Genomic DNA, 27,869 nt, shown 5'->3' with positions numbered 1-27,869 from the left:
TAAAGTTATGATTTCGTTGTGGTCCGGCAAGTCCTCAGAAGTTAGCATGCCTTTGCTACACACACACACACACACACACACACACACACACACACACACACACACACACACAGGCTTACTAATGGAACACGGGTGTCTTGTGCTGGACTGAACCCTAGTGGTGAAGTACAGATGGTTGTATTGAAGGTTAAGAATCATGACATATTCTAAATCTTATTGTAGAGCGACATCACTCCAGCAATGTTATCACTTCCCTTCCCTAGCTTGCCCAATTCTACTTCCCTTCCTCTCCCTCCTTCTCTCAACCATCCCATCTACTACTACTTTTTTTTTTTTTTACAATAAAGGAAACAGCTCAGGGACAAAAGAAAAAAACAGTAATGAAAAAAAACTGCCAAGCACTGCTCCTATAAAAAAGTTGAGGAGTGGCCAAAAGAGATCAATTTACTATTACTACTACTACTACTACTACTACTTCGCTACACAGCACTCACCCGTCCAGTCTTGAGGTGAGCTGCTTGGCCAGGAAGGGAGAGAGTGTGGATGGGGCAGCCATGGCCACCCTCGCTGTGCTGGCCTCTGCCCTGCCCGACGAAGCCTTGCCCTGTGTGCCGGGACCATGGCCATCCTTCTGCCTCAGCCCCACACACCCTGAGGAGAGGAGGGGCAGTGTGTGAGGGGGAGCTGTTCACTAAGAGACTGCTGGGGGAGTGGACCGGGCCTGACTGTTGGCTGTGTGATTGGTTCAGGGAACAAAAAGAAACACAAAGGAAGAACAAACAACAGCAGACCTGCTGGTCCTTACGAGGCTGTTTGTGACAAGCTACACTAACTATCTAATCAAAGGTGGAAGATGAAGGACAGCAGAGGTGAAGGCTCCTCCAGCCAAAGCTGGCAGGAAAGGAAAAAGAACCATGCAGCATGGAAAAACTGCAAGGAAATTACGTAGGAAAGAGGAAAGAACTACCATTACTGCTACCACTAACCGGGCGATAAAAACGGACAAGGACACCAGTATTCGAAAGAACTTAACGTTATTACGACAATGAGTAATATCTTAGTTGCTGGTTGGATTCAAAATACTTGTCTAATCTATTCTTGAAGGCCGTAACTGTTGTACTATCAACGACATCACAGGGTAGAGAGTTCCAAACATTAACAACTCGACTGAAGAAGAAGTGTTTAGCTTCGTGCGACGATAATCTTTTACCACTTATCTTCAAATTGTGATTTCTTCTTGTTCTATTTGATCGATCAATTGTAAAGTAATCTTCCGCATTAATATCACTGAATCCTTTAAACATTTTAAACACTTCTATTAGATCGCCTTGCATTCTTCGTTTTGATAGGCTGAATAAATTTACTTCTTTAAGCCTTTGTTCATATGACAAATTTCTCAACCAAGGAATCATCTTTGTTACTCTTCGTTGAACCCGTTCCAACTTTTCTAAGTCTTTTCTGAAATAGGGAGACCAAAACTATACACAGTACTCTAGACGGGGTCAAACCAACGAATTATACAGTTTTAATATTACTTTTTCCGATTTATTATTAAAGACTCGTCCGATGAAGCCAACCAATTTGTTTGCAGTTTTAACTACCTCTGAACAATGCTGACCGGGCTTTAAATCGCTTGATATAGTGATTCCAAGATCCTTTTCTTTACTTACTGCAGAAAGTTGTTGGCCATTCATTACGTACCGAACGCGATTGTTATTTTTTCCGATGTGCAACACTTTGCATTTGTCAACGTTAAATTTCATTTGCCATTGATTGGCCCAGCGTGCAAGTCGATCTAGATCTGATTGTAAAGCTTCTTCGTCGAGTGTCGCAGTTACTTTACTAGCAATTTTTGTGTCATCAGCAAATTTTGATACTTTGCAAGTGAGCCCATCATCGATATCATTAACATAAATTAAGAAGAGCATGGGGCCAAGCACTGATCCTTGAGGTACGCCGCTTTTGACATCGAGCCAGTTAGATGTAACACCGTTTAGAACTACTCTCTGTTTCCACTCAGAGAGCCAGTCCGCAAGCCAATTGTGAATGTTACCCGAGATACCGTGCGCCAATAGTTTGCTGAGCAATCGTTGGTGGGGGACCTTATCAAATGCCTTTTGAAAATCCAGATATATGATATCTACTGATCTGCTTTCATCGAACACCTCAAAAATATAATGAAAAAAATAAAGTAAGTTAGTTAAACAAGAACGTTTACTACGGAAGCCATGTTGCAAATTATTTATTATATTATTTTCTTTGAAGAATTTCACCATATTGTCGCGAATGATAGTCTCCATTAACTTACAAACAATAGATGTCAGGCTAATTGGTCAATAGTTTCCTGGATGAGACTTGTCCCTCTTTTTGAAAGTTGGTGTGGTATTTGCAAGTTTCCAATCCGACGGAACTTTTCCAGCTGTTAAAGATTTATTGAATATGATGGAGAGCGGTGCATAAATTTGATGTTTGATTTCTTTTAAGACCCGAGGGGTAATTTTGTCTGGACCAGGAGCTTTGCTTACTTTAATCTTTTCAATTGTGCGTAAAATGTCACTTTCTACGATGAGCACGCAACTTAACATCTTTTCGGTCCTTCTAACCTCCGGCGGTTGAGGTGATAAACAATCTTCGTCGGTAAATACGGATGCGAAAAAGTTATTTAGGATTGTAGCCATTTCATTTTCATCGTTCGTGTGGTTACCATTATCATTAACAAGCGGTCCGATTCCACAAGTGAGTGACTTTTATTATTATTTACATAGCAAAGAAATTCTTTAGGATTAGATTTACTTGCTTCCGCTATATATTCTTCAAGATTTTTCTTGCTTCGTTTTATTAATTTCTTGGTTTCGCGACGAATTCTGTCCAACTCTAGTTTGTCAGCCTCGCTCTGAGTTGATATGTATCTACTGTATACGTGTTTTTTTAAGATATAGGCTATTTTGAATTTCGTTATTTCACCATTTGGGTTTCTTCTTAAAAGCTAAACGTCTATTACGATAGGGTTCGCATATGCTTATGGCATTGTTCAATATTGTGGTGAAGGCCCCCCAAGATTTATCAATATCTGTTTCCGCCGAGATTTCAGTCCAGTCAGAATTATTTAGAATTGATCGGCGTCTTACGAAATTCGCTCTCTGATAATCAGTCACCTTTTCTTTACTAGGAGTTACTTTACTTTCTTTCATATTGATGCTGAATGTGATTGTTCGGTGATCGCTAGAACTAAAAATTGGATCAACATTTACTTTGTTAACTAGATCAGCTGTCGTTGAAAAGATAAGGTCAAGTATATTATTTTCCCGAGTCGGTTCTTGAACGTGTTGATATAAATCACTTTCTAGTAAATTTGTGTACAGGTCGAGCCCTGTATGACAGTTCAACGGTTCACCCCATCTTTTCACTGGCAAGTTAAAGTCCCCAACAATTACTGCCACACAACTGGTACTTGTTTCTAATAATAATTCACTTAATGCGTGGTCGATATCAAGAGTCTGCCTTGGCGGTTTGTAGATAAGTCCAATTACTATTTTACGAGACTTATTTTTAATTTCAATGAAGACCGTGTCCACATTGGTTATAATATCTGTTTTCACGGATACTGGATGGAGAGAGTTGTGGATATAAAAGATAACGCCTCCACCCCGTCTGTTCTCTCTTTCATGACTAAAGATGGTATAACCCGGTAATCTATATTCCACAATGAAATCTCTATTTGAAGTGTCTATCCAAGATTCTGTGACTCCGATGATGTGATAATGATTTGTAGCTGTGAGGACTTCTAAGTCTTCAAATTTGTTACGTAGGCTACGAGCGTTTACATAGCAAGCTTTAATGTGATTCGAGTCGGGGGTTTCGCGGGTTGAGTGCACCCTTACGGTGGAGCTGCTGGTGTTCTCGCCTCCGCGTTTTTTGGCTTTCGAATAGCCACTTAGTCACAGAGCAGCCTCCCGAAACGGGCTGCTCCAACAGGGTTTAAGTGGATGCCATCAGCAAGGAACAAGTCTGAATCGTAGTAAAAACTGTTCCACAAGTTAGCGAACTGGACGTTTTCCTGTGAGCAAAGGGACTGAAGTCTGTTGTTTGTGCTGAAGGCCTTACTGTAAAAGCTAGATTCGGCATCGACCCTCGGGAGGATTCCTGAGATTATGATGTTACTGGCATCCGTTTTACGTTTATACTGCTTGATCATGCGGCGGTATTTCTCAAGCAGTTCCTCAGAACGGGTTGTCTTTACGTCATTTGTCCCCACATGAAAGACAAAGAGGGTGTTTCGGTTGGCATTTCTCGTGACATCATTGCACGCTGCGGTGATGTCGTCCAGTCTGGCACCTGGATAGCTGTAACGTTGTAATCTTTGAACGCTGAGGCGGCAAGTTTTACTCAGATGGAAGTACTGAGCTGCAAATCGTCCGGGACAGACGTCACACTTAAAGTTCGAAGGCATTGTTAGAATTTTAAGCGAGTTAACAGTTTGGGCAAATATTAAAAACGCTTTCGAAATAACTTAAAGTGTGACCATAAATTGAATTGGATAAAAATTGTGCATGGAAATTAGATACTGCTGTGTTAGATGCCTCCAACACTGGGAGTTCGCTCCCACTGGGTCTTGAAAATGCCTCAAAGACCAATCACTTGTCCTGAGCCTCAGTCACGAGAGAGACTTTCACAACCCGGCGCTTTTCAGCTATTGTCCTCGAAGTTTTATTGCATAGAACGGGGCCGGTGTAGTCACTCAGAGCAGAGCTGGCAAGGGAGGAGATGAACCAGCAATTCATTCCCACTTTCCGAAACGTCTAACCCAACTCTGCGACCCTTTCAAGGCCTGTCCAGTGGCACCTGTCACCAGGTGTTCTCCACCAACTCTAGAGAGTATCAGACGCCCTTCCTGAGAGACCAAAAAGCTGAAATATTCCTTGAGTATAAGAAAGACCCTCAGAAACTCCACCTAGAAGCCAGTAGGTACAACCTCAAATGGCCCATGGAAAACATCTCTTTCAGGGGAAAACAAGAAACAGCTGCTATGCAGAATAGGGATGGGAGTAGCGTTGATAGAGGGGAGGGACGGGGAGCTCACACCGACAACTGGTTTCCAGGGAAGCTTTTTAGCGTAGAGGTTGCCACACTCCTCTACACTGCAGGCCAAAATAATTAGGCACGGTCCAACTGACTAGGACCCTGGAACTCCAGCCATTGTCTCATAAAGAGATCCTCTGCCTGCAGTCCAATCCACCACTGCTGCTGCCCATAGGCTTCACCGTGACCCTGGCACGGGAGACAGATCAGGTATTACACCTTGTCCAAGGGTGACCTGAGACTATGCAGGGCAGGGACGTCTAGTTCCCTGAGGTGAAAACACTTCACCCGCATACCGGGGAAGGAGAGAGAGGAGGAGAGGGAGGGAGGGAGAGAAAAGATGGGAAGGAGAGAGAGAGAGAGAGAGAGAGAGAGAGAGAGAGAGAGAGAGAGAGAGAGAGAGAGAGAGAGAGAGAGAGAGAGAGAGAGAGAGAGAGAGAGAGAGATTTACAAAGAAAATCAGACCACACAGACCCCATGGTCCAGACTAGGTGGTCTGTCCTTAAACCTAAGTGATTCTACATTAATCAGATGGCTCCAAAACGTTGCATTTCCACTCTAGTTAATATTAAGTTCAATGAAGTGTCGGTCGAGCTTGTTTTTAAAGGAGTCAATCGTGTTACACTGGACCACTGAAAGTGGGAGCTTATTCCATTATCGCACTACAACGCAAGGAAGGGATCATTTTTGATGCCCGACGCTGAACACCTTCTAATTTAGCAATGTCCTTTGCATGGTGGGGAGACCAAAACTGTACCGCATATTCCAAGTGAGGTCTGACTAAACTATTGTAGAGTGGAAGTATTACATCTTTATTCTTGAATAAAAAGTTTCTTTTGATGAAGCCCAACATTTTGTTCACTTTTTTTGCTGCATCGATACATTGATGTGAGAATTTGAGGTTTGACGCGATTTTGACCCCCAGATCCTTAACGCATTGAATGCTTGTGAGTTTAACGCTGCCCATTTCGTAATCGAACTTCTTATTCCTTGTTCCAACTTGAAGGACCTGGCACTTGTCTACGTTAAAGGGCATCTCCCATCTATCTGATGAAGGAAGAAGGAGAAGAGGAAGAAAAAAAAGAGGAGGAAGGAGAAGAGGAAAAAGAAGAGGAAGAAAAAGAAGAAGAACAAGATCAAGATGATGATGAAGGAATAGAAGAAAGAAAAGGAGAAAAGAAGAAGAAAAAGAAGAGGAAGAAGAAAACAATAAAGAAAAGAAGAAAAAAGAAGGAAAAGAAAAGAAAATTAAAAAAGATAAAGAAGAAAAAAGAAGAGGAAGAGGATGAAGAAAAATAAAAAAGGAGATGAGGAGGAAGTAGTGGAAGGAAAAGAAGAAAATGATGACAAAGAAAAAAACCATAAAGAAGAAGAAAAAGAAGAAAAGAGACAATGGATGATCTTCAATAGACCCCAAGACTGCCAAGATAATGTCCACTGGCTGCACACTGATCCAGCCAACCTGCCACCACTTAATTAACCTCTTGGCTGCAAACCCCCTACCAGAAGACCTCACCAAGTTACAGGAGTGGAGCAAAAAGTGGCTGCTGGAATTCAATGAAGAAAATGTAAAGTCCTGCACCTTGGGAGGGGATATCCAGTATACCAATACCACATGGGAAACACTCCACTATCCACCACAGAGGCAGAGAAAGACCTGGGAGTATATCGTCACCCTCATAAAATAATCGCCTAAGTCATTTTCCAGCGATTTTCAGGTTTTTCTCTACATCAATTTTTTTTAACATGCGACTGCCATTTTTGTATAGTTGCCTTCATCATTCAGGGTTTGAGTGTTCTAGAATTGGCCTTTTCGTTTCTGCCTAAATCTTAAGCCAGATGAGATAATGACAGTTCTTTTCTGACTTCCTGAAAAGTAGAAAATAATGACTTAGGTGGTTTGTTTACGAAGGTGACGATATGTTATCAGGCTACCATTGAAGGCCAAATCCGTGCCAATCGCAGTGGACGGGTTAAGGACAGCATCAGAGAACTCTACAGTCCATATTCTCAAATGTTTCAGAGCTTACACACACACATTTGGTAAGACTTCCATTGAGCTTGTGTTAGTATTGCCATGGAGAGAAATATGAGCCTAGTGATGGTTTGACAAGGCTTCTGCACCGTGAATGTGAAGAAACACTCATCAGAACCCGATTAATTTCCCTTATGGCCTTGGGAAACAGCTGTAGTGAGGACCTAAAGTGGCTAAGAATAAGGGCTGAAACAATGATACTAGTCTTGCCCTGAGGATAATGAGTCTAGTGATAGTTTGACAAGACTTCTACACCATGAATATGAAAGAACACTCATGAGAACTTGACTAATCTCCCTTGTGGCCTTGGGAAACAGCTGTAGTGAGGACCTCAAGTGTCTAAGAATAAGGGCTTACTACACAATGATACACAGTGATACTATTCTTGCCCTGAGGGTTATAAGCCAAGTGATAGTGTGATAAGGCTTTTGCACCGTCAACGTGAAAAACACTCATGAAAACTCAACTGATTTCCTTTGTGGCCTTGGGAAACAGCGGTAGTGAGAATCTAAAATTTTGTTTGATTTTTACAATAAAGGAAGCAAATCAAAGGCAACAAAAAGAGTAGAAAAAAAGCCCGCTAGTTGCTGCTCCTATAAGAGAGAAAAGTAAAGAGTGGCCAAAGGAGAGGTCTGAGTGCTTAACCTGGGGATCATGTTTCTTAATGGTCCCCCCAAGCGAGAAAAATGAGAACAAAATCACCCCTCACACAAGCCATTTCATAATATATATCAAAGCATTTGTGATCAGATTATGTATCATCTATTTTGGGGGGTTTAAATCATGGCACAAATTTGGCCCGTCGCTGCTACCAGGTTAAGAATACTGGCTTGCTTACCTGCCTTGCCATGCGCCTCGGCAAGGGTTGTGCGTATCTTCTCCAGCAGCATGAAGGCCTGCCTCTGGTCGCCTTGACTGGGGCGCTGGGGCTTCTCGTCAGATGCCTCCGCTCTGCAGGTTTCATTCTTGGTGGCTCCCTGCACAGCTGTCCTCCACAGGGTGGGGTCACACACCTCCCTGAACCGTGACGCCTCCTCATCTGAGCTGCTGGAGTCAGACATGGTCCTAGGCAATACAGCTTCTTGGTCTTCTTGAGGCTCTATCACTGTGACCGGCTTGGCAGGTGCTCAGGCTACCCTACGCTGCACACCTGGAGACAAGCATTGCACTGAACTGACACACCCAAAGTAATACTCCATCCCTCTCTCCTTGGCCCCACCATGATACCTTACTAGATTTACATACTTGACTTCTCTTATTTCAACAACACATCAGAGCTTGACACTTTTTGCTCTGACAAAGTGTACTCTTCAACTTCTTTTGTTACTATTTTCCATGGAAATGGCTAAATGGGAGTCAAGTGGAGGAATGCTCCTGTTATGTGATGTTAGGTCTAATTAGATTATTGTTATTATTATTATTATTATTATTATTATTATTATTATTATTATTATTATTATTATTACGAATTATTATTATTATTATCATCATTATTACTGAGATTCATGAAAGGGCTCCGATAACCTAACCTAACCAAAACAAAACTAACTCCTACCTAATATAACCCAACCTGACCCAACCTAAATAAAGCATATCTAACATAACTAAATATAACCTAATATAACCTAACCCCCCACGCTGCCAAAAGACAATGTGTTAGGCTGCACTCTTAAACTTTATACTGTTATACATCAATATTTTGCAGTTTTTTCAGTCTTCTGTAAGTTATTAATTGCACTGCACTAGAGTAATATAATACAACACATAGCTAATGTAAGAATTAGCCTCATACGAGATGGCTGCCCTTATTTCCATATCAGCCTCCATCCCACATGAGGTTAACTCTGACATTATGTGCTGTATTATTACTCTCAGTGCAGTGCAGTAACTAATAACTTTTGGAAAATTGAGCTCCAAAATATTGATGTATAAAGTTATTGACCGCAGCACAGCTCATCGTATTTTGGCAGCGGAGGGTCAGGTGAGAATATATTAGATTCTGATTAATGAAATTTGTTAAGTTCAATTGTTTACGATAAATATGTGATACACCGTTGTTGACCATGGCAGCAGAGGAAGCGACGGTCATCATCATATTTTACGATATGGCTGCCTTTATTGCCATATTAGCAGGAAAAATACACTAACACTAAGACCCCTTTCACACGAGTGGTTTCTGCCGCTGCGGCACGTGCCGGACGGTTTAGCTTTACATTGACTCCTATGGGTGCATTCACACGAAGCCGGAGCGGCAGGACTGCCGCTCCAGCAGCCGCACCCTGCCGGACTGCCAGCAAGACCGCAGCAGCAGAAATGCCACACAGCGGTTTCAGTGGTCATGTGTTGCTATGGGCGCGTTCACACATGCGGTGTTTGCCGCGTGCGGCGAGTGATAGTTGTCTGTCAACACTGGGAGGAAGGGCACGCGACCACTTTGTCTGCATCATTGGAAAAGCTGGTATGCACTATATTTTCTATCTTATGAACTTTCAATTAATGTATATTGAGAATGTAAGTGTCTTACATATTAATTATGTATACCTCTGTACAAGAAACATCTGCACATAAATTTCAGGGTTATGGCTAATTAAAAATTATCATGACACGGAGCTGCTGATCTCCGAGATTGAAAGACGGCCTTGTTTGTGGGATCCCTCATGAGAGGATTACAAATATGACTGAAGGAGATACCGAGGCGGATGCAGCAGACACCGCACTTGACCGTAGATGTCCAGGTGCCATGCGGTTACCGCTCGCCGGAGCGGCAGAAACCGCTCGTGTGAAAGGGCATGCGGCTGCCACCGGAGCGGCAGAAACTGCTCGTGTGAAAGGGCATGCGGTTGCCACCGGAGCGGCAGAAACTGCTCGTGTGAAAGGGCATGCGGCTGCCACCGGAGCGGCAGAAACTGCTCGTGTGAAAGGGCATGCGGCTGCCACCGGAGCGGCAGAAACTGCTCATGTGAAAGGGCATGCGGCTGCCACCGGAGCGGCAGAAACTGCTCATGTGAAAGGGCATGCGGCTGCCACCGGAGCGGCAGAAACTGCTCGTGTGAAAGGGGCCTAAGGAGCGGCAATGAAGGAAATATTGGCTGTTGGAAAAGGGTCAGCAACCTCTTACAGTGTTGAAATACTTATATTATGGATGCTTTTTTGTCCCTGAATGCAATGCAGTAAAGAATGACTTTCAGAAATTAGAAGAAATTTTGGTATTATTCTAGTGTTTGCTCATACTCACCCCTCGCAACCAAAATTGGCTAAGGGGGCACTGAGACTTCAGGGAATGCAGTGCTAAACATGAAATGTGTCGCAAATGCATAGTTTTTGAGTTATGGGGGGTTGAAAAATACCCTAGATGTAGAGAATTTCCTTACAATTACTTAGATGAAGGGAAATTTCGTACATTCCGGGATTTTTTTACAACGTACTGAAACCACGCAATTTCACTCACTCTTCATACCAAAAAGGGGTTCGAGGGGGGCGATGCCCCCCGTTACAGCATTAAGGTCATAATGAAGCTACAAAACAGTAAGTAATTTACGTCATAAGAATCTTGCAACCGTCATATACGACTATGTATTCACTTACTGGTAGCACGTACGAACGCGTGAAGCAGGTTTGGTAGTACATACGAACGCATGAAGCAGGTTTGGTACCACGAATGAATGCGTGAAGCAGGTTTGGTAGTACATACGAACGCATGAAGCAGGTTTGGTACCACGAATGAATGCGTGAAGCAGGTTTGGTACCATGTACGAACGCATGAAGCAGGTTTGGTACCATGTACGAACGCGTGAAGCAGGTTTGGTACCATGTACGAACGCGTGAAGCAGGTTTGGTACCATGTACGAACGCATGAAGCAGGTTTGGTACCATGTACGAACGCATGAAGCAGGTTTGGTACTATGTACGAACGCATGAAGCAGGTTTGGTACCATGTACGAACGCGTGAAGCAGGTTTGGTACCATGTACGAACGCATGAAGCAGGTTTGGTACCATGTACGAACGCGTGAAGCAGGTTTGGTACCATGTACGAACGCATGAAGCAGGTCTGGTACCATGTACGAACGCGTGAAGCAGGTTTGGTACTATGTACGAACGCATGAAGCAGGTTTGGTACTATGTACGAACGCATGAAGCAGGTTTGGTACTATGTACGAACGCATGAAGCAGGTTTGGTACTATGTACGAATGCGTGAAGCAGGTTTGGTACTATGTACGAACGCATGAAGCAGGTTTGGTACCATGTACGAACGCGTGAAGCAGGTTTGGTACCATGTACGAACGCGTGAAGCAGGTTTGGTACCATGTACGAACGCATGAAGCAGGTTTGGTACTATGTACGAACGCATGAAGCAGGTTTGGTACCATGTACGAACGCGTGAAGCAGGTTTGGTACCATGTACGAACGCATGAAGCAGGTTTGGTATCATGTACGAACGCGTGAAGCAGGTTTGGTACCATGTACGAACGCATGAAGCAGGTCTGGTACCATGTACGAACGCGTGAAGCAGGTTTGGTACTATGTACGAACGCATGAAGCAGGTTTGGTACTATGTACGAACGCATGAAGCAGGTTTGGTACTATGTACGAACGCATGAAGCAGGTTTGGTACTATGTACGAATGCGTGAAGCAGGTCAGTGACGAAGCTTCTTCGGAGGAGAACGGGTCTGGTGAAGCCGCCGGACCATCTTGGCGTCGTCAGTAATGTAAGTAATAGCTAATGCTGAAGAAGGGGATGTAAGCACCTTTTTCAATGTCCCTCAGTTAGCTGTTAAGTCGTAAAGTTCGGTTGGGGTACTTTAAGGGGGGGGGGGTCCATGGGGGTGGCGCAGCCCCCATTTGGTTAGCAGGGGAGTCGAGGGGGGCAAAGCCCCCCCGTTAGCAGGTCGTAAAGTTCGGTTGGAGTAGTTTATATATGCTCCCCAACCCAAATACCCCGACTTCCCGCGGATCCCCCAAGATCGTTCGGGGAAGGGGTTGGATCTGGATCCACTACTGGCGCCGCCTTCATATTATGGTTGAGGGACATGTATTTTGTTTTTTAACTATGGTGTATGGAGGTGTATTATCGTATTCTCCAGGCGCGGAGTCAATATCCACAATCACCTTGTATACTGGGAACACGAACCCGTGAAGCAGATTCAAAATGTGGTCAGTCAGGATTCACGTGTTCGAACAGCTCGGGCAGGAGGTTTGAGAGCCTGCACTTGCTCTAGATGAACCCGCAGTACTGTTTAAGGCGCGTCGTTGGACGGTTCACGACTAGCCGGTGGTTTTGCTTATGTCAGTGACAAACGATGAAGATACACCATGTTTGGTGCCACAGACTCTACCAGCAGGACAGAAACCTTGCGATGAGGTGACAACCTACTGGCACCGATGCTAGAGAGAGGGCATGAATGTGGTGTAGGTGGTTTATTTGGGCGCAGATGGCCTCCAGCGCCACACAAGACTGGTAAGGTGAGGATCGTTTGGTGGGTTCACTACGCTTCTCTCCCAAAATAAGCTTGGGGATCCAGTGAGAATGCGTGGTTTCCATATGGGGAACACTAAATTCGTCACAAACACTCATTTTTGTGGCGGTGGGAGGATAAATCCCTAAATGTAGGGAATTTCCCTAGATCTGGGAATTTGTCCCCATCCCCCACAAAAAAAAATACGCGATTGCGACAGATTTCATGTACCCCACCCGAAGCCCAGCATTCACACAGGTCCCCAAGCTTGTTTTGGGGGTGAGGGGGGAGTATGGGCAAACACTAGAATTTTACCGAAATTTTGATATAACAATGCAAAATGTGAAAACACAGGGGGGGGTTGAAGGGGGCGCCCCCCCATTAGGTAGGTTATGTTAAATTAGGTTAGTTTAAATCTACTCGCCACATGGAATGGGCTGGGAGAAATACACAGCGTGGGATGGGATGTGGCAGCAGGGGTGGTCCACTATGTGGGCCAGTGATGACGGGTGGGAGCAGCGAGGTGGCAGTGCAACTCAGGCATTGAGAAGTCAATAAGTAAGTGATTTCCAGAATACAAAACGGTATTATTCTAGTGTTTGGCCATACTCACCCCTCGCAACCAAAATTGGCTAGGGGGCCATTGATACTTCGGGGAATGCGGTGGTAAACATGAAATGCGTCGCAAATGCATAGTTTTTGAGTTATGAGAGGTTGAAAAATACCCTAGATGTAGGGAAATTCCTTACAATTACTTAGATGTAGGGAAATTTCATACATTCCGGGTTTTTTTTACAACGTACGGAAACCACGCAAAGTAATTATTGAAAATCACTCCGCACCTCGAAAATACGATATTACGCCTCCATATTGTACTTAAGGGCATATTATACATACGGACGATGTGTTTACATGGCGACGCCATTGCAATATGAGCAGCGTTGCCAACGATCCGGTTAACAATGATACGCTAGGTGAGACCAGGTCCACCACGCGTGGTTATTTTTATTTTTTTTACACCTTTACCTAATACTATTACTGATGGTACGCTAGGTTAGCGATGGTACACTTAGTTAGCTATTAGCCCACGCATGTGAGACCAGGTCCACCACGAGTGGTTATTTTTTTTTTTAGAACACGCACCTTTACCTAACAATATTACCGATTGTACGCTTAGTTAGCCATTAGCCCATGCATGTGAGACCAGGTCCACCACGCATGGTTATTTTTTTTTTAGAACACGCACCTTTAAGAGGGGGGGGTCCAGGGGGGGGCTCCCCCCTTGGTTAGCAGGGGGGTCGAGCAGGTCGTAAAGTTCGGTTGGAGTAGTTTAAATATGCTCCCCCACCAAAATACCCCGAGTTCACACAGGTCCCCAAAGATCGTTGGGGGAAGGGGATTAATTCGGCTTCTTTACTTTTAAGTACTTTTTTTTTTTTACTATGATATATGGAGGCTTATTATCGTATTCTGGAGGTGCGGAGTCAATATCCACAACCACCTTGTATACTGGGAATACGAGCCCGTGAAGCAGATTCAAAATCCGGTCAGTAAGGATTCACGTGTTCGAACAGCTCGGGCAAGAGGTTCGAGAGCCTGCACTTCCTGCACAAGCCGCAGTATTGTTAAAGGCGCGGTGTTGGATGGATCCCGGCTAGCCGGTGGTTTTACTTGTGTCAGTGATAAACAATGAAGATACACTGTGTTTGGTGCCATGGACTCTACTTGGAGGACAGAAACCTTGCGATGAGGTGACAACCTACTAGTGAGAGGGCATGAGTGTGGTGGAGGCGGTTTATGTGAGCACAAATGGCCGCCGGTGCCACGCCAGATGGTGAGGTGAGCATCGTTTGGTGGGTTCACGACGAGTGCATGGTTTTCGTATGGGAAACACTAAATTCGTCGCAAACGCTTATTTTAGTGGTGGTGGGAGGAAAAACTCCCTAAATTTAGGGAATTTACCTAGATCTAGGGAGTTTTTATCCCCCCCCCCACACACTAAAAAAATACGCGAATGGGACGGATTTCGTGTCCCCCACCCGAAACCCTGCATTCCCACCAGGTCCCCAGGCTTGTATGGGGGGGGAGGGGGGAGTATGGGCAAACACTAGAATTTTACCTACAAAACTGTCTCCATAATGAAAAGCATCATATTTAGGCCATAAATAAAGTCAGTGTCTCAAAATTAGTGGGCTGCCCTTCCCTCAACAGTCCCAAAAATATATATTGACACCCATCAAAGCCAGCCTCTCGCTGCACACGCCCACAGCCCAAACACCTGACGTTATGAAGGAGACAACACTAATGGAGCACACAGGGACTACACTGTCACTGCCATTGCAGGTGAGTTAACTGGAAACGCTGACTGCCAACACAGGGAACAGTCACTAACATATAGCAGTATATAACTACATATAACACGTGCCTCTACTCGATTCGCTGCACTCACTACCAGGTGATCTTGGGCTGCCTATAAGCTACTACACGTGCCCGGCCCTGACTCTCAATATATTTACACATACCCACAGCCCCCAACACCTGCCCAAAGCTCACACAGCCCCCAACACTCACACAGCCCCATAAACCTCCCACACCGCCTATTACTCACCTGTCACCGGTAATTCAGGCGTTATTAGTGAAAAGGAAAGAAGGCTTGGACACAAATGCGGCCGCCCATCACGTGACGTCACGATGTCAACAAACACCTCTTCTTCTTCTTCTTCGGTATTTTCTTCTTTTTTTCGGTATTTTCTTCTTTTTTTCGGTATTTTCTTTTTTCTTCTTCTTTTTCTTCTATTTCTTCTCTTTTTCGGTATTTTCTTCTTTTTCTTTTTCGATCTTCTTCTTTTTAGAGTCCTCCTTGGTTTTACTATTCACTGTGCACACATATATTTCACCCTACACTGAACTGCACGTACTACACCTAATTATAATTGGTCCCATGGATTGTCTTTTATTTTGCTTTCCTATTTTCTTTTTCCTTCACTACTCGATCGATCTGGACATTCGAGATCCTTTTTGCATTTCCTCTTTCTGTCCTTTTGTTACATTTGTTCTTTACAATAAACTATCACAATGCAATCAGTCAATCAATTTCTCTTCTAGCTAAGTTAATTAATTATCACATTTTTTCGTGCTCTGACCCAAAACTGTCACGTACGTATATATACACCCCGATATTCACTTATTGTTGTTAAAATCGACATCGTTAATTAATGATGTTTTTTTTCCAGTAGCTTATATTAGGGCCAGAAACAGCTACGATTGATCGAGGTTTTCAGTACGACAGTCTTTTTCTTTTTATAATTTTCATTTTGACCTGTTATTTTGAGAACAGTACAGTCTAGAATGTTACAGTATATTTTAGATCATACAAGAACATGTAGCAAAAGTATGTGCGAGTCGGCAACACTTCCCGCCAGGCGCCTGGCCGCGCCCCGCTGGGCGCGGACGAGGCTTTGTTCCCCGCCCCCTTGCTCGCTCTTCCCGGAGCCTTCTAGAGCCCCATGGACGCCGGGGGAAGCTTCCAGCACAACAGTATACTCATTGACGCATTCACTCACTCACTCATTAACTCAACCACGATAACAAGTATCTCCACGCCTACTCACTTTTACTTCCGAAACAAGCAAATTACTCAAGTGTTATTATCCCCGACGGCAGCAAGTGTGATTATCGTCCTGAGTGGGGAGGGAGGATCGAGGAGGACACTGTGCCGACTCTGGGACACGACAACTCGGCGACCCAGGGTACACGAGGTCTTGGGTGTGAAAATAATGTTGATGTGAACTAAGTCTATATGCGCAAAGTCAAGTCATACGCAGGTTTGTGGGAGGAGACACGGCCGAGGCGTGGTTTATGAGTGACACTGCTTGGAGCCAAACTAGAGAATGTAAAAACAGAGATTTAGAGAAAACAAAGAAAGGCGGACTAATTTAAATCAATCACTTCAACATACCCTCCCTCACACCCCACACCGCCGTTTGTATATATAAGCAATGGAATTACAGTCACGCAATAGCACAATAAAAAGACATTTTTTCGTCAGTGGCTTGCCCGAACGCGCGGTGAAAGGAGGCGAGAATGCACAGAGGGAACATACGGCCCCAACTTTAGTCACCCCTGAACTGGCGGGTATTTTTTTTTTTTGGCTTCAAGTGACGTCATCCCGCTGCTCCGTCCCAAAACCGCCTCCTGCACGTACCGGTCGCAGTTTTGAAGCAGAGTGACTTGACTTGGTATATATAGACTTAGGATGTGAAAGGGTCGCACATGGTCGGAAAGAGGTCTAGAAACGATCGCCGGATGCAGAGTCGGCACAGTGTGAAGGAGGCATAGAAGTCGCTGGGTTGTCGTGGCCCAGAGTCGGCACACTGTGAATGCGGTCTTATATGAGAGACTGCGATGCGATACTTTGTGGGTAAAAAAAAATCGTGAGAAGGCGAGGAGGAGGTGAATGAGGAGGATGTTTAAGAGAGAGGAAGAGGAGGATTAGAGGAATATGTACGAAAAAAATAAAGATGAAAAAGAGATGGAAGGAGAGAGAGAGAGAGAGAGAGAGAGAGAGAGAGAGAGAGAGAGAGAGAGAGAGAGAGAGATCAGAAAAAAAACAATTTGACGTTAGAATCAGGTAGTCTTTTTTTTCTTTTTTCTTTATCTACTTCCCTTTTCCATTCTACTTATTTCCTTAATCTTTCCTTTCATTGCCGTGTCAAATGAAAACAAGCACACCGAAAATAGACAACGGCAACAGAGGTAAGAAATATCGAAAACAAAACAAATAAATCAATAATAATCACATTCAATCAATGTAATCAATGTCCGAAGCATCAATTTGCCGGCATAACACAGCACACCCAACAGCCATCCACCATCACCTCGTCACTGAAGTCCATATTATTAAACGTATCGGGCTCCCGTTACGACCATTCCCAAGGCCACGGAGAAGATTAACCGGGTTTTCTGGGGTGATTTTTCCCGTTCATGGTGCAGAAGTCGGGTAAAACTATCACTCGGATCACAAAATAGTCCATGAATATCCCAGGGACGTCTACGAGACTATTCAAACGTGTGAACTGTGGGGCCGAGGGGATTGTCGTTTTGGACCTTTTTCTTTGTCCCGGGATTCTGGGATAAAATTAGTCCTAACATACCTGTCAAGCTACTGTGGTGTCTTGCCATAAGATTTTGCGTTAGAGACCATAAGTTTGTGTATAAAACGGTAATTAAACCATAAGAAAACCATTTTTTTTTGTCATTCAATATTTATTTGTTTCAAAACAAATGCAGAATGAAAACACAATGTAAACACATGACACAGTATGAACACCACTGTTTAAAGAGCATCAGTGAGCTGCAGTGAACCTACTGAAGCTCACTAATGCTCTCTGTTAAAAAATAAATAAATAAATAAATAAAAAAAAAACATATCGCAAGCGGAGAAAAAAACGTAAGATTTTCAACTTACGCCGTACGACTTGAAAATCACCTAAATTACGTAAGACTTACGTAAAAAACGTAAGACTTGACAGGTGTGCCCTAATCCCGGGATCCCGGGAATTCCCGGAATTTTCAATTGTCTAAAATTGCACATATTATACTTAGTTTCCCTTTCAGGTTTTTGATGTGCTTAAGGCGAGAGTCCGGGTAGGAACGTAGGTGTTGCCATATCTCTAGTAGATATGCATGAATCACTCTGATTTTTATGTTATAAAGTATTGTCAACATGTAGATCAATTTCAGACATTCAGCCCCATTGTAGCCCCCAACCCCGCCAGCCCCAAACAGCCCCTTCCAAAACTTACGAGTGTTATTCTGGCGTTATTATTGGCCCCACAACTCTCTTGTTGTATGGCTAAGACACGTTATGATGTGCAGTGTTTCTCCGTCGTTAGATTTTTCTATTTTAGCTTTTTTACTTTTTTTTCGCTTTTTTGGACCAAGAAAATATTAATACAAAATGACAGCTCACACACACACACACACACACACACACACACACACACATACATATATATATATATATATATATATATATATATATATATATATATATATATATATATATATATATATATATATATATATATATATATATATATATATATATATATATATATATATATATATATATATATATATATATATATATATATATATATATATATATATATATATATATATATATATATATATATATATATATATATATATATATATATATATATAACAGCGACGGACATCGGATGAAGAAACATTCATCTGGCTTTTAGTTTTTGTTTCATTGAAATCAAGCTAAAACTGTCTTCAAAATAGATTTTAGAAAGGGACTAACTTTTTAGACTGCAATACAATAGACTCATTCAGAAAACAAATACACAATCACTTGTCACCACAATTAACACACCAACACTTAACAATTACACGTGATTCGCTTCCCTCCCCTGCACACCCGGCTCCCCCGTCCCCCCAACAGCCAACAAATATGCGTCTTATGCACCTGTACGGCTGCCCTGCGCACCATATATCACATCCAGAATAACTTACATTTTGAGATACGCCCGGGCCTGTGGCTGAGAGAGAGAGAGAGAGAGCCGCAAACCAAGAACAGGACCAAGACAGAATGTAAACACCGGCCAGGTCCAGGACCAAGACTTTGATAGCAAACCAACGGGGCCCTGCACACCTTCCCGCTGCTCCACACACTGACCTCGAGTGTCTTGCCATGGCCTCCGCCTGCAGACACGTGGCAGTGACTGGGCCGCCAGGTGAGGGCAGGAGTTAAGGCGACTGTCGCGTTTATTGATACCTCTCTCTCTCTCTCTGCAATATTATGGGGTCAGGTAGTCTCTCTCTCTCTCTCTCTCTCTCTCTCTCTCTCTCTCTCTCTCTCTCTCTCTCTCTCTCTCTCTCTCTCTGCAATATTATGGGGTCAGGTAGTCTCTCTCTCTCTCTCTCTCTCTCTCTCTCTCTCTCTCTCTCTCTCTCTCTCTCTCTCTCTCTCCTTCTTCGTTTTTCAGTGTTTTATGGGTCTCTCTCTCTCTCTCTCTCTCTCTCTCTCTCTCTCTCTCTCTCTCTCTCTCTCTCTCTCTCTCTCTCTCTCTCTCTCTCTCTCTCAAAGCTGCCTGACACTTTCCCAGAGTGTCACATTGTCATTCATTTCATTTAATTTCTAGGGCCCCCGCAGAGGGCCACTCGCGGGTGGCATGATATGCGGGGGTTGTGCAGGGGATTCAAGGGTCCTGGACAGGATTAGGATAAGGGTTAGGATGAGGAAAGGTATTGGGACATGGTGAAGGGCCAGGATTAGGGAGATAATGATTGATGGTCCTATTCCTAAATGTGTCAAGAGTGGGACTATTAACAACATGAGATGGGAGATAATTCCACTCTTGGATGCTGCGGGGAAAGAATGAATATTTGAATATACTTGTGTTAGTCTGGCAAGTGTGGTATTTAAGGTTGTGGCTGCCTTTAGTGGATCGTGTAGTTGTCGGGTGTGAATAAGTGTCTTTGTTTATGTCTACTAAATTGTTTGTGATTTTATATACCGTTTGTTGTCTGTGTATTTGTCTTCGTGTTGCTGATGGGTCTAGTTGTATGTCTTGTTTAAGCAAAGTGACTGATGTGGTGTGTCTGTAAACACGTCTGGCCCATCCTGCAGCTTTGTTTTGTATGGCCTCTATTAATGTTATTGTTAGTGTTATTTTATTGTCTCCTTAGTTCCTGTATTTCCCCTCCCTGGTTCCTCTTTTCCTTGCAATGTTTCTCCTATTGTGCAGGCGTGGGCAAGACAACGCTGGTCCAGAAGGTCGTGGGTCAACTGCAGGAGGCTGAGGTGGCGTGTAGCGGGTTCTATACCAAGGAGGTGCGGCAGGGGGGCAAGAGGGTTGGCTTTGATGTGGTCACCTTGAGTGGCCGCACCGGTGTTCTCTCCAGGCAGAGGTGAGATGCAGGGTCCATATTCTTAACCCGTCCGCTGCGATTGGCACGAATTTCTCCTTCCCTGGTTGCCTGGTAACATATTGTCCCAGGTCTTTCTCTGCCTCTGTGTGGATAGTGGAGTGTTTCCCATGTGGTATTGGTATGCTGGATTTCCCCTCCAAAAGTGCATAACTTTACATTTCTCTTCATTGAATTGTAGCAGCCACTTTTTGTTCCGTTCCTGTAGCTTAGTGATGTCTTCTTGTAGGAAATCCGCAATCAAGGGGTTAATTGTATCGGGTTCCCATTGCGACCATTTCCCAAGGCCACAGAGAATATTAACCGGGTTTTCGTGGGTGGTGTTTTTCCTGTACATGGTGCAGAGGTCATGTAAAACTATAACTGGGACCACAAAACGGTCCACGAAAACTCCAGCAACTTCTACGAGAGGCTTTTCAATCAGGTGAACTGAGGAGTTGATGGATTTAAGAATACGGCCTCAGGTCATTTCTGTTTATGCTGCAGAAGTTTTGTCCTTCCAAGATACAGTCATACCTTGGTTTATGAGCTTAATTCGTTCCGGAATTTTGCTCGCAAACGAAATGAACGCACACTGTCATGCTGAAAACACAAAGATCGCACACTAGACCATAAACGTAGTGTTCACAAACGCGTGGGTTCTACCTCTGTGGGAGCACAGCGTGGACTGAGACCCCATTCGCACTGTTTTCCACTCTGAGCACTCTTGGCTTGTGGTGAACAAAGGGAACCATCGCTCACGCCTTCGACTTGTACAAACAGGATGCTCGTACACCAAGCAATCGCTCTTCAACCAAGGCATTTTTAGTAGGGATGTACCGATGTATCAGTATCAGTGGTATCGGCACATTTTAAGAGTATCGGTATTGGCTGATTTTCTGCCGATACTACCGATACTTGAAGGAGTTTTGTACATCGGTTGTCACTTGTTACACATAATTTTGTTCAACAGAAATTGGATTTTGTAAATTGTTGAAAAAGTATTAGAAAAGTGTAATTATCTAGTAACATGATACTTCATAGTTTGGAATTTTCCACGATTTAATTTTCATCACTTTAAACGATAAGATTCATATTACTTTGAATACAAATATATATAATACTTAGTATACAGTATAGCGTTTGGTAACGCGGACGCGTACAATACAGGTTTAGTACTTTTAGCTTCGGCGCGGAATTGGCGGAGCCCCTCCACTCGCCTCATTTGCCTGCCTGTCAGTCAGACAGTTGCCCTGCTTCAGGGCACACTGCCAGGGTCTGGGGATTTCTTCACAGTCTTCTGCCTAAATGTATGTCAATTAAGATAAAGCTAGCCTAGCTGAGTCAACTAGACCTCACGAGGCGCCTCCTCCCTCGCCCCTTGTCGAAACTCATGGGGGTGGGTGTTAACACTTCCCTTATATGGTGGAACAACGAGTAGTGGGTCTTTTTTCTTCTTAACATTTGATATTGCCATTTAGCTGCTGGAGTTGTTGTATATAAAAAAATCAGTGCACAAGTATCGGTATCAGTATCGGTATCGGTCAAATATTGGGGTCTCGGGATCGGTATCGGTCAAAATTTCGGTATTGGTACATCCTTAATTTCTAGTGAATATTTTGTGCTGATAAATGAAAACACTCGTAAAGTAAGGCACTCATAAACCATGGTATTACTGCAACATGTTTCAGCTCCTCCACAGACACACCTCAGGGCGTCCGTGTCTAGACTAGCACTGCTTATTGCTTGCATATCCCGCCAGGACTATTTTATCTTGATTACTGTTATCTACTTCAGTAAAGGACCTAAATCTGTACATACCCAATGAAGCTTAACATGAAAAACTCCATTGTTCTGCTGATTCTTCCAATTTTAAAGTCATTTAACCCGTTCACTGCAATTTGCACGGATTTGGCCTTCACTGGTAGCCTGGTAACATAATCCCAGGCCTTTCTCTGCCTCTGTGGTTGATAGTGGAGTGTTTCCCATGTGGTACTGGTATGTTGGATATCCCCTCCCAAGGTGCAGGACTTTACCTTTTTCTTCATTGAATTGTAGCAGCCACTTTTTGTTCCATTTCTGTAGCTTTGGTGATGTCTTCTGGTAGGTTGTCTGAAGTTAAGAGGCTATTTTCTACTGACAGAGCATTACTTTCCCTTGCATTCCTCTCTGCTTGGACAGTGTTATCCCTTTGTATTACAGTTGCTACGTCACCTTATCTTCTACCTCATAGTGTGTTTGTTCATTGGTTTGCATTCCTCACATTTGAACATAGTCATCTGGAAAAGAAAACTGCTCAGACCTGGGGCGCTGTTCATGCTGGCCTCTGGGGGCTCAGAAAAGGGGTAGATGTGAGGGATTGTGAGTATGTCCTGGTTTGTCATGCAAGAGTTTGGTGGCATTTACATTCTTTCACCTCTTTTTTTTTTATTTGAATACTGACCCAAGAATAAGATGAACACTTCCAAAGATCAAGAAAAAAAGTTTGCTGATCTTGACTTACACTCATTTTTAGTTTTTATCCTTATATGAATACTGGTTGGGATGAAGCAGACAGACTGGTGAACACGTCCTAATAAAATCAATACTTCTGACAGGGCTGAGGGCAGTGGAGGGCGAGAGCCTCGGGTTGGTAACTATGCTGTTGATGTGGCGTCCTTCGAGTCCCTGGCCCTGCCTCTCCTGCAGACTCAGGTACGCTCCCTTCAACAGCACCGTGCTCCACCTCAACATAGCATAACCCGTCCGCTGCGATTGGCACGGATTTGGCTTTCACTGGTAGCCTGGTAACATAGTATAGGCCCAGGTCTTTCTCTGCCTCTGTGGTGGATAGTGGAGTGTTTCCCATGTGTTATTGGTATGCTGGATATCCCTTCCTTTCCCTTCCTTTTCCATCCCTTCCCTTCCTTTTTCATCCCTTCCGTTCCCTTCCCTTTTGATCCCTTATCTTTCCTTCCCATCCCATCCCTTCCCATCCCATCCCATCCCTTCCCTTCCCTTCCCTTCCCTTCCCTTTTCATGCCCTTCCGTGCTCCTTCTTCCTTTTTCATCCCTTCCCTTCCCTTTCCATCCTTTCTCATCCCATCCCCTTCCCTTTTCTTCCCATCCTTTCTGATCCCTTCCCTTTCCTTCCCATCCTTTCTCATCCCTCCCCTTCCCTTTTCATCTCATCCCTTTCCTTCCCTTCCCTTTCCTTCCCATCCTTTCTCATCCCAACCCTTCCCATCCCATCCATTGTAATTCATTGAATTGTAGCAGCAACTTCTTGCTCCACTCCTTTAGCTTGGTGAGGTCTTCTTGTAGGAAATCCACATCCAAGGCGTTAACTGGGTCACTGCTATTAATTTCAGGACTGCAGGAAATAAGTATCTCAGGCTGTCATGGTGTAGATACCTTGTTACATCAGATAATGCTCTTCCCTGGTTATTTTTGTCCTACAAGGAGAGGCTGAGTATATAGTATTCATGTTTTGAGTGCCTAACCTGTTGTTGCAATGGAAAACAAGTCTGTTCATCCTTGTTATTGTAATCAGATATTTTTTATCCTGGTAGTTATAGAAAGGAAAGAGACAATGTAAGTCCCTGCTTCATCCCCTAACATGCTATAACAACAGTCTCTATCCTGCAGAGAACATGTCCATTCCCTTCCCTTTCCATCCCATCCCATCCCATCCCATCCCTTCCCTTCCCTTCCTTTTTCATCCCTTCCCTTCCCTTCCTTTCCCTTCCTTTTCCATCCCTTCCCTTCCTTTTTCATCCCTTCCCTTCCCTTCCCTTTTCATCCCTTCCCTTTCCTTCCCATCCCTTCCCTTCCCTTCCCTTTTCAACCCATCCCATCTCTTTCCTTCCTTCCTTTTCATCCCTTCCTTCCCTTCCTTTCCCTTCCTTTTCCATCCCATCCCTTCCCTTTTCATCCCATCCCATCCCATCCCTTCCCTTCCCTCCCCTTCCCTTTTCATGCCCTTCCATGCTCCTTGCTTCCTTTTCATCCCTTCCTTCCCTTCCCTTCCTTCCCTTTCCTTTCCATCCTTTATCATCCCATCCTTCCTTTTCTTCCCATCCTTTCTCATCCCTTCCTTTTTTCTTCCCATCCTTTCTCATCCCTTCCCTTCCCTTCCCTTCCTTCCCTTTCCATCCTTTCTCATCCCTCCCCATCCCTTTTCATGCCCTTCCATGCTCCTTCTTCTTTTTTCATCCCATCCCTTTCCTTCCCATCCTTTCTCATCCCATCCCTTTCCCTTTTCTTCCCATCCTTTCTCATCCCTTCCCTTTTCTTCCCATCCTTTCTCATCCCTTCCCTTCCCTTTTCATCCCATCACTTTCCTTCCCATTCTTTCTCATCCCATCCCCTTCCATTTCCTTCCCATCCTTTCTCATCCCATCCCTTCCCTTCCCATCTCATCCACTGTAATTCCACCTCAAATCCCCTATCTTGCTAACCCTACATTATGCATCCCCCAGAGAGCAAGTCCCTCCGTCCTGGTGCTGGATGAAATAGGGAAGATGGAGATGTTTAGCACCGGCTTTGTGAGGGGCGTGAGGCAGGCCATCGCCGACCCCTCCTCAACCCTCCTGGCCACCATCCCCGTCGCCAAGGGCAAGCCCATAGCCCTGGTGGAGGAGATCAGGAGCAGCCCAACGTTCATGGTGGTCAATGTAAGGCTTGGGGAAGGGAGGAGTGGGTAGTGGTGGGTGGGTGGTGGGTTGGAGAAGTGATGTAGTGGATGAGTATATGTGGTGGTGGATGTACAGCGTGCACGGGTGATTTCTGCAGCAAAGTTCGCGCATCGAGATTTGCCGCATAACTTCATATTTGCCGCCCATACCATCATTAACACACAGGAGGCACTAATCATGTGTCTGAGAGTGACGCACATCTTTTTCTCCACTGACTGGTGTGAGGGAAGGAGGGTCTAAATCTCTCCCGTTCCTCCTGTGGGGGTTGACAGTTTATATTGCCTTGAACAATTTAGCCTGAAACTTCACCTACATTCTTGTGTTTCTGCCCATTTTGCTGGATTACATAATGGATGGAGAACATAGAGGAGGCAAAGCACTACCAGCAATCACTGATCTTTACATTGCTGGCCAAAATGAAGCCTCTTCTTCCTTTGGAGGTCATTTATTAGTGACTTCTTCTGCACGCAGTAAGACCTGCAGCCAAGGTCATGTTGCAAAGTTTCTTGCACTGTACGCAGCGACACATCACCAAGAAGAGTGTGGGTTCATTCTTTCAAATTCCTGGCTCTAAGGCGAGGAGTGACGTCAAGCTATCGTCTAAAGACGTTCCTGCTTTTATGAAAAAATGTTTTGGTTTCCCTGGTTGTTCCTTAAGGAGTGTGACCAAGCAAGGTGGAGCAAGCCCCTAGCACTTCGCCATAGTCCAAAAATCAGATTAATATCATAGATCCCACATGGGGATTGTATCAGATATTAAGCTGATAAGAACAGATACTACACTTTGATCTTAGCCTTAAATCAGTGGATCAAGGTGCTCACTGTTCTAAGCTTCAGTCATTAAGCTTGCAAATTTCCTTATTACTGTGCACGGCAATGTAAAGATCAGTGATTGCTGGCATTGTTTTGCCTCCTCTATGTTCTCCATTCATTACGTAGTCCAGCCAAAATGGGCGGAAACACAAGGATGTAGGTAAAATTTTAGGCTAAATTGTTCAAGGCAATACAAACTCAACCCCCTTTAGAGGGAAGGGAGGAAGGGAGACCCTCCCTCCCTACCACCAGTGAGTGGAGAAAAAGATGTACGTCACTACCAGACACACGATTAATGCCTCCTGTGTTTTAATGATGGTATGGGAGGCAAATATGAAGTTGTGCAGCAAATCTCGATGAGCGGACTCTGGCGCAGAAATCATTGACGTACGATGTAGTTTGAGAAATGTGGCGATGGTAAAAGAAGAAGAAGTAGAAGAAGAAGAAGAGGTAGATGAAAAAGAAGTGGATGAAGAAGAAGAAACAAGAAGAAGAAAAGAAAAAAATAATATCAAGAACAAGAATAAGACTAAGAAGAAGAACAGGAAAAAGAAGTAGAAGAAGGAGGTGGAGAAGAGGAAAAAGAAGAAAAAGAATTAAGGAAAGAACAAGAACAAGACCTCATGATTACTATGATTTTTCTCTTTGCTAACTGCCAGAAAAACTATGACTGGGGGTGGCAATTTTTCTTTCATGACCTTGTATGAGAAATTACTTGACCTCCTTTCTCTTGACAAACCTATAGGAAAACTGTAATTGGGACTCTCTCTCTCTCTCTCTCTCTCTCTCTCTCTCTCTCTCTCTCTCTCTCTCTCTCTCTCTCTCTCTCTCTCTCTCTCTCTCTCTCTCTCTCTCTCTCTCCTTGATTTTTTTCCTTCTCTCCATTTCATGTTCTTTCTCTCTTCTGTAGTTTGATTCTCTCTGTTTGTCTGTCTGTCTCTCTGTGTCTGTCCATGGCTGTACTTTTCCCTTGATGGACCGGAAGAAAAATTGTATGGATGGGATGTGTTCCTACTTTCCCTTCTGTCTGACAAACCTGTAGGAAATTTTGTACAGGGTGGAGATGTGCTTTGTACTTTCCCAAGACTTCCATGTGTTCCTTCCTCTTCCACAGCTGACCAGAGCCAACAGGGACGACCCGGCTGTCCTGGAGAAGATTATTAGCACGTTAAGAACCTCTCTCGAGAAATAATGTTTGCTGACACCATCTACAGGACCTAAGAACCTCTACAGAGAAGTGATGTTTGCTGATGTCAACTATAAGACCTAAGAACCTCTACAAAGAAGTAATGTTTGCTGACACTGACTACACTGCCTAAGAACCTCTATGAAGAAGTGATGTTTGCTGATGTCAACTATAGGACCTAAGAACCTTTACAAAGAAGTGATGTTTGCTGATGCCAACAACAGGACCTAAGAACCTCTATGAAGAAGTGATGTTTGCTGAGCTTTAATAAAAACACATGTGCCTGCTTCTTGTTTAGTGAAATCCACTCAACTATGTGTTTGTGTGTGTGTGTGTTGGTGTGGGTGACAGAGAGAGAGAGAGAGAGAGAGAGAGAATGTTTAGTGCCGGGTTTGAAAAATGGTTTGAAAAATGGTTTGAAAAATGTGGAGATGGTAAATGAAGAGGAAGAAGAAGGAGAAGAAGAAGGAGGTTAAGAAATAGAATAAAGGAAGAAAAGAAAAAAAAAAGACCACAAAGAAAAAAAAATTGAAAAAGAACAAAAAAAAGAACAAGAACAAGACCTCACGATTGCTATAATTTTTCTCTTTGCTAACTGGCAGAAAAGCAATGATTGGGGGCGGCAACTTTTCCTTCATGACCTTGTATGAAAAATTACTTGACCTTTCTTTTGACAAACCTAA

At 43.9% G+C, this 27,869-nt stretch overlaps 2 protein-coding genes and 1 non-coding gene across 6 annotated transcripts in view; 1 reads left to right on the top strand and 2 right to left on the bottom strand.

Moving 5' to 3' along the window:
- LOC126992076 (cancer-related nucleoside-triphosphatase homolog) overlaps window positions 1-27,472 on the top strand; it is a 64,912-nt gene extending 37,440 nt beyond the window's left edge. The window contains exons 1-5 of one of the 3 annotated variants that reach the window (XM_050850751.1): window positions 19,191-19,337; window positions 20,352-20,514; window positions 23,109-23,205; window positions 24,972-25,166; window positions 27,115-27,472. In XM_050850751.1, coding sequence (XP_050706708.1) covers window positions 19,295-19,337; window positions 20,352-20,514; window positions 23,109-23,205; window positions 24,972-25,166; window positions 27,115-27,192 — 576 coding nt within the window. In that variant the 5' untranslated portion in view covers window positions 19,191-19,294 and the 3' untranslated portion in view covers window positions 27,193-27,472. Of the gene's footprint in view, window positions 1-19,190; window positions 19,338-20,351; window positions 20,515-23,108; window positions 23,206-24,971; window positions 25,167-27,114 lie in introns of those variants that run through there. The other 2 variants (XM_050850753.1, XM_050850752.1) reach the window with 2 other exon arrangements.
- On the bottom strand, window positions 474-16,938 carry LOC126992077 (uncharacterized). 2 transcript variants are annotated; one of them, XM_050850754.1, is made up of 3 exons: window positions 15,179-16,938; window positions 7,953-8,264; window positions 474-651 (listed from the first exon to the last, which is right to left on the bottom strand). In XM_050850754.1, the coding sequence occupies exons 2-3, from the start codon at window positions 8,173-8,175 to the stop codon at window positions 491-493; spliced, it is 384 nt and encodes a 127-aa protein (XP_050706711.1). In that variant the 5' UTR covers window positions 8,176-8,264; window positions 15,179-16,938; the 3' UTR covers window positions 474-490. The 2 variants fall into 2 exon arrangements, with proteins under 2 accessions (XP_050706711.1, XP_050706712.1); XM_050850755.1 differs by lacking the exon at window positions 15,179-16,938 and having other exon boundaries at window positions 7,953-8,416.
- LOC126992078 (U2 spliceosomal RNA) lies at window positions 25,811-26,001 on the bottom strand. The gene has a single exon (XR_007746154.1). It is a non-coding gene; the product is annotated as a U2 spliceosomal RNA (small nuclear RNA).
- Window positions 27,473-27,869: the final 397 nt, after the last annotated feature.

Source organism: Eriocheir sinensis, unplaced genomic scaffold (assembly GCF_024679095.1).
Source record: "Eriocheir sinensis breed Jianghai 21 unplaced genomic scaffold, ASM2467909v1 Scaffold396, whole genome shotgun sequence".
Lineage (NCBI taxonomy): Eukaryota > Metazoa > Arthropoda > Malacostraca > Decapoda > Varunidae > Eriocheir > Eriocheir sinensis.
Note: the sequence above shows the minus strand (reverse complement) of the source record. Positions and strands in the feature narration are given on the sequence as shown.